This window comes from Acanthisitta chloris, unplaced genomic scaffold (genome assembly GCF_000695815.1).
Source record: "Acanthisitta chloris isolate BGI_N310 unplaced genomic scaffold, ASM69581v1 scaffold3966, whole genome shotgun sequence".
Classification (NCBI taxonomy): Eukaryota; Metazoa; Chordata; class Aves; order Passeriformes; family Acanthisittidae; genus Acanthisitta; species Acanthisitta chloris.
Genome location: NW_008679621.1, coordinates 88,533 through 95,601, shown reverse-complemented (window position 1 = coordinate 95,601; position 7,069 = coordinate 88,533). Strand labels below are relative to the sequence as shown.

General features: G+C 49.7%; 1 protein-coding gene across 1 annotated transcript in view; it reads left to right on the top strand.

Annotated features, from left to right (window-relative positions):
* The window catches only part of COL27A1 (collagen, type XXVII, alpha 1), a gene marked incomplete at its 5' end in the record, with an annotated part of 139,000 nt that overhangs the window by 57,137 nt on the left and 74,794 nt on the right, over positions 1-7,069 (top strand). Inside the window, 3 exons of the mRNA XM_009077373.1 lie at positions 3,698-3,742; positions 6,103-6,156; positions 6,541-6,585. Of these exons, the coding sequence (XP_009075621.1) occupies positions 3,698-3,742; positions 6,103-6,156; positions 6,541-6,585 (144 nt within the window). The remainder of the gene's footprint in view (positions 1-3,697; positions 3,743-6,102; positions 6,157-6,540; positions 6,586-7,069) is intronic.

The following is a 7,069-nucleotide window of genomic DNA, read 5'->3' as shown; positions in this document are numbered from 1 at the left end:
TCCTGCTGCCTTGGTTATTCACACATAATCACCGTGCTGCTCTGGTGTTTGAGGGGATGATTTGTGTGAAGTAACCCAATCCACATGTGTCTACAAGCTCCCATTTGTCATATATGCAGCATAAAAGTTATTTTCACAACCGACTTCAATCACCAAGCCAAGCTCAGCTACACTCCAGCCTTTGTGGGGAATTCAGCACAAGAGTCATAAATGCAGTGAACTGAACAAATTAGATTCCCAAGGAATATTTCTGCAGGACTTTTCCCATCCTTCAGGCAACTTAAGCCATGGGTCAGAGTGGAATCAGTAGTCCCAAGCCAGCCCACCAGGAAGAGCAGGAATCCCGGAGGTCAGGAAGCCTTGTTTTTTCCCCCAAATAACTTATTTTGTTTTCTTTTAAAGGCAGAATCATAGAATTTAGGGGTTGAAATGGACCTTAGAGATTATCTAGTCCTGATGATCCCTGTCATGGGCAAGAACACCTCCCACTAGATCAGGTTGCTCAAGGTTTGAGCCAACCTGGCTGTGAACACTGCCAAGGTTGGGGGTCTCCACTACCTCCCTGGACAACCTGTGCCAGTGTCTCACCACCCTCACAGGAAAAGACTTTTTCCTAATATCTAACCTAAATTTCCCCTCCTTCAATTTGAATCTATTACCCCTTGTCCTATCACTGCAGTTCCTAACAGAGTCCTTCTCTGGATCCCCCGGAGCCCCTTCAGCTCCTGGCAGGTGCTCTGAGGTCTCCACACAACCTTCTCTTCTCCAGGCTGAACAGCCCCAACTCCCTCAGCCTGTGTCCATAGGGGAGATGCTCCAAACCTCTTACCAGACTCCCTCAGCCTGTCCTCAGAGGGGAGATGCTCCAAACCTCTTACCAACTTCATGGCCCTCAACAACGTGCCCTCATCAACATGCAAATTGTCTAAGCCCCACTCAGGAGATGTGCTCAGCACAAGTTAGCTGAATGTCAGTTCCCAGAGCATCGGAGAGCAGCAAACGTCCCTTCCGTTGGTTCATCCAGCAGGATCGCTCTCCTTTCATCTTATCAACGGCTTTTCAATATTAATGTGCCTTGGAGGTTGCAGAATGAAAACAGACTGTTTCGGCTGACTTAAAGGGAGGTTCACAGGGTCACAAGTGGAGTCACAGACGCAGAAAAATGCCAGAGAGTCTGTTTGTGGAGCACACAAATATGCCAAGTTCGCTAGGTGGGGGATGCAGCTGAGCAGTCACAGGCAGGAGAGCTGCCACGGGCCTGGGCTGCCACATCCTCTGCTTCATCTGTCGTGTGGGGAGGGCTGGAGCCAACAGCCTCTGATCTTCTTTCCGTCCCCTCCAGGCAGAGCACAGGCTCTTCCAGCCCCAGGGATGTTCTTCCCTCCCACCAGCTAGCTGAGAACTGTTGAGCCATTGCATTCCAGTTCCTTGCTCCCGGAGTGTTTAGCCACTCCAATTAGGCTCTTAATCACAGGAATTAGACATGGGAAAGAATTGTTGATTCATCTCCTCCTCTGTTGCCCCAGTGCCTGGTTCATGCACTGAAAAAGGAGAATAGAGCCTGATTTCCCTTACAGGTCAGAGGCATGCCTGTCATTACCGATAGCCAGAAAAGACCACTTGTAAATCCTCCATTTCCCAGGCCAGGGAATGGCTCAAATTAACAACTAGTCCTGTCCACATCTCTCAGGGGAGTCCACCCCTCCTCTTCCAAGAGGAAATCCTCTTCCGTTAGCCGTGAGGTCATGCGTTTCCGCATATACCCTTTCTCTTGAGTAATGTCCTCATGATGTAACTTGAAATCTGGGAAGTCTCTCTTGAAACTGATGGGACCAAGAGCTGACCATCCACCCAGTCTGCAGCCCAACCTCCCTGGAAGCCTACAGAGCTTCCTGGGAAACTCAGGCCACCGTGCAGCTCCTGTGCTCAGCATTCCTGGGATACTCCCTCTTCTTGCTGAGCCTAGTAGTGCCAGGTCTTGACTAAAAGCTTGAAGCTAACCTTGTAACAGTAGCTCTTGAGGACACAGCAATCCCACCCATGAGGAACAATTGCTCCACAGATGTCCCAAGTATGCAGGAAAGGAACCGGCCATAAAAAAGCAATTTTAGGCTGGTTGAGATTATGAAACGCTTTTTGTGTGTGCTTGCCCAATAGTCCTTTACTCCACTTCCCATAAAATAAACACACGTAACCCTTTACCCAAGGAGCCCGAGCACATTCAGTCACGTCGCGTCCCCTTCTCCTTGCTTCTCCCACTAGGCAAATCTTTCCATAAAAGGGGAGCTTTATTGCACTGGAAGGGACTCCACCAGATGTGCACCATAAACCAAGCTGGGCTGTCAAAGAAAGTAGCCAGCATGATCCAGAGCAGGGCTGAGGCTGTCTGAGCCAACGGGAAGTTTAGTATTTCCAGTGCACTTGTTTTGAGAGGCCCCATTGGAGATGGAAGTGTGTAAGAGCAGGTCCTTGCCCTGACAAGCACCTTATTGTTGGCATGGCCAGGGAGGCCACTAAGACACAGGGCTGAGCATCCCATGATTGCTAAAGTACTTGTGGACCTGGATAACTGAGTTTTGGGAGTCTGACACAGCTTCTCTGCTGCACTTCACCTGGAGATGCCATCAGGAACCTGCTGATGCTCCTGGCACCTGTGTGTCTTTGGAAAGCTGACTCAGAGGAAGCTTGTGGTGAAGCTGAGAAGCCAAACCAATTCCAGTCTGTCCTGCAGAATGATGAGCTCCAAGGTGCTCTTGAAAACCTCTAAAAGGAGCTGGTGCTTTTCAACATGTCCAGCTTGGGAGCAGTCCGTGAGAGGTGGCACAGAGAGGTGGGCACAGAGCCCAAGAGGAGGTCTCTGCAGTCTATCTCCTGCTCTCTGCAGTGGGATTAAAAGGGCTTCGTCCTACAAGCAAGCACTGGGTTCCCTGCAGAGAGCTCCCTGCTCCAGGGACAGAGGGGCTGAGCTGCCTCCCTCCAGGCAAGGAGCAACCCAAAGGCCAGGGGATTTTCGTGAAATTAAAGAAATGGCTCGTTAATGGTCTGGGCAGGACCCCAGGTGGATGAGGCAGAGGATGCTGCTGGTTCTCCACCTTAAATGAGTTCTTGGATACAGCAGGAGCAGCCTTAGAGCACCCCATGTACCAAATGCATTCCCAGGACCTATTTGCCAGCCCCAGAAGCTGCTATACCCTCTCTCCAGATTACCCAGCTTCATTTTCATGTAGGTCTTCCTTTCCCTGTGAGTTTTGTTGTTCCTTAACCACTCCTAGAAACTTCACCTTTCCCAATGCTAAGCAGCAGCTTTCTTGTCCTTCCCACCTTAGCCTTCTGTCCCCATGCCCCTTCCATAACCTGGTCCCTCTCCCTGCCCATGTCTGGATCTCACCTGGGGCAGGCTCCCACCTCTCCCCTGCCTGCACAGTCAAATGTTCCTTTCATCTATCCTGCTCCTGGGAGGGAAGTCAGCCCTGGGAATAACTGCCCAACGACAAGCAGCCCTGTGTCTGCCGAGGATGTGCTCCCCAGTGTGCTCCGAAGATGGAAGTTCTGGATCACTTTGGCTAGGAAGGGGATTGGGGAGAGGTGGATGGAAGGGGAAGGAGCTTCCCTCAAGCTCTTGAAACACTGAGCTGCCTTTCAGCTTCTGCTGGTCTGTAAATTGTCCATAACCATGTTGGTTTGTCTTTCCTTTTAGGGAGAATTGGGAGCCCCAGGTCCTCCTGGAGTCCTTGGACTCATTGTAAGTACAAAAACAAATGGAGATTTGGCTTCTCAGGCTTTAACCCTTTCAACCTGCATAACTACACACAGATTTTCCTCTTCCTGTGGCAGGGCAGGGAGCAGGATGACTGTTTGTATGGGGGAGGTATGACATCTGGGGAGAGAGGGGGTTTCCTGATGGACTGGGAGGTGGAGGAGGGCAAACCCTTTCCAAGCAAAAGGAAACAGATTAAAAGCTTGCTGTTAGTGTCTTTATTCTGAGATATCGTGCTCTTTTGATAATATTTGCCAGGGTATTTCTTCAAAGATGCAACATTGATTCCACAGCAGGATCTGCTGTCTCTTAAAATTCAGGTCCCTGTAAACAATGACCTCAGGGACACACAGTTCTTGCTCACTGGAGAGACTGTGGGCAGGAACAGTCTGTCCTCTGGGTATACAGGAATTTTACATGCACTCCCACCATTCCATCACTAATCCAGGTAATTACGGCCACAGCCAAATTCCACCCTTCATTACACTGCTCCCCAGCAGGAGATAAATGGCTATAAGGATGTGTGGCAGCTCCTCCTCTGGCAGCTGTGCTGGCGTTAGTGAATGCCCAGCTGAATGTATTAGGGTTTATTTTTAGGTCTCAGTACTTGTTTCAGGTTATTCCCTTCCATGCACAGAAAGTTGTAAGCTCTGTTAGTACTACAGCATTCTTTCAAAATGATTCCTCCTCAGCTGTGATAATCCACGGAAACAACTTGCAATCAGCGGTTAAAAACCTTCCCCTTTTGCCTTTTAATAGCTGTAATTATAGGAGTGTGTATATCAGCTGGGATCGAGGCCTCAGTCGCACTAGACAGTGCAGAAACACAGAGCATCAAACCCAGAAATCTTATATTCCTCGAAGAAAAAGCAGAGAATATGGTGCAACACCTGTCTTGGATGTGAGGGATTGGGGAGAAAGGAGCACATCCTTCCTGCTTTCTCCTCCTATGGGCCAGCACCAGCCTCCTTCCCTGGGGTCTGCACGTGTGGCTCAGCCTGCAGGGCCTGGAGAATGTGACACATGGTCCCTGTTCAGCCCATTCCCTCCCTGCCAGCCACAGCCCCCCCAGGGACCAGCCAGGCTCCTGCCTGCCCTGTATCCAACAGGGCTTTGGTTCGCTGGGTAGGAGAGGCTGAAGAGCAGAATTAGATGTAACTCAAGCCTCTTGCTCTCCTTATTAACCATGTGAGCAAAGCTGTGAGCCTCCACAAGCAGCCTTTATGCAGGGAGGGATGAAAAGGGCTCTGTTGGCGTGGCTGCGGGCCCAGGGCTGTGGCTGCAGGGCAGTGCTCCTCCAGGGAGCCTGGCTGTGTATTTACACACCGAGGCACTGACTCTCCTCATGGGCAGAAAGTGGTCAGAGCCTGTTTAAATGCAGCACTGAAGGGTTTCTGTTGTGCATCACGCACGGGTACACACAGCAGCTGTGAGCTCTGCTGTCCTCCAGCACAGGATGCCACGCTGACTTCTCACTGCAGCAGAATGAGACACCTCTGTCCTTACCTCCTGCTTCTCTTCTGTCCTCCCCTTTTAGATATCAGAGTTTGGTAGTCACCAAAATTTCCTGCCTTTGTTGCTGGTTGGATCTGTGTCCTTTTTAACACACTCTCAGACTCTTTCTGGAAAACCTGGGAATACTGTGGTTTCTGTGAGCACACAACTTCTCTAAGAATAAGTACACTCCAGTATTGTCTTAAACAAGCTCAGTATTTTAATTTTTTGAATATTGGAAGAGGGAAATTATCCTTACAAAAGTTAGGAAGAACATTAAAAAGCATTCTCAGATCCTACCACAGCTGCAAACATCAAGGTGGTTTCTTAATTTTCTATTATTTTGCATTTAATTCGGTAGCTTGAATTCCTGATCTACTTTTGACGTGGATACAGAACTCCAGGCTCCTGGTTTTGGGGTCTGACCACACTCCCCAGCACCCATCTCTCCCGTGGGCAGGAGTGGGATGCTCACCGTTCCCCAGTGGCTGTGACCATGCCCAGGAGCAGCAGCAGCACAGTTGGGCCAGATGAGCTGATCATGGGACCAGCTCACATCTCCACGGCTGATGTCAAAGTGATTTGAGGTCTCCTCTTTGTGAGAGCAGGATGTGAATAGGAGCTGCTTTTCTCCCTTCACATGGCTGCAAGGCAATCACCCTGTGCTGCCTTTACTTAGAGGCTGTATACACATTAAAGTCCTTGACTCGTGCCAGGATGCTCCTGCCAAAGTCAGTGATGCAATTCCTCAGGGATACTGAGAGACAAGACAGGAGAGGAATTTCACACCACATGCAGCAATCTGTTGGTTTTGCACCTAATGACTTCGGTGATTCTTTTGCTCTTACTAGGGTGACATGGGCCCTGTGGGACCGATCGGCTATCCAGGACCAAAAGGCTTAAAGGTGAGAGGATAACTGAGCTGTGTGAGCTCTCGTCCCTCCACGGCAGGGCTGAAGGTATTTTGTTCCTCCTTTGGGCAGCAGTGATGCATGTCCACTGACCCAGACACGGAGCTGTTGGGCACAGCATCCCACTGCTGTTCTGCAGTAGGTGTAACTCAATGGGGAATTCCAGGAGCTTTTCCCCTGTGTGCCTCCAGCCCATGAAGGGTGTTGAAAGAACGTGTGATGGAGCACACCTTGGAAGCAGTCTGGCATTGGCCTTGGGGCTGTGCCAGGCCAGTGCTGTGGGTCTGAGCCACCAACCCAACTGGGGACATCATTGTCACAGACCTGAGCAAGTCTCCATCGTGGCTCAGCCTCACTCCGAACTTTCTTTTGTTTCAGGGGCTGATGGGCAACCCTGGAGAACATGGACTGAAAGGTGATAAGGTGATCTGAATACTCCCTTATTGCACTGTGTTTTAATTTTGCATGTGAAATCCCCTTTCTAGTTTCTCTTTCTTATTCAGCACCACAGTACTGGTTCCACTCCAGCTGTCTCTGTCCCCATCCTCCTACCCTCCCTCCATTCCTGACACTGCAGTTTTGGTTTTGTTTTCTTTGATGGTATCTGCCCCAAACCCTTTTCCGTGGAGTTCTGGTATAGATCAGATATGCTCCAATCCTCTTTTCAGCTTTGGTCTCCAAGTGGTGATGACAGTAACTGTACAATTTTCTGGTGTTTTGCTGTGTGCTTATGTTTTTATATTAGTTGCACAATGGGATGGGGAGGAGGATAAAAACCTAACACTGATAGTGGGTTTGCACTAATACAGTTGGGGAAAACATGTGATATGACTAAGCAGCATTAGATCAAACAAACCAGGTGGATCCCCTGGAAAAATAGTTGTGTGTTAGGTACCTCTGCTCCTGT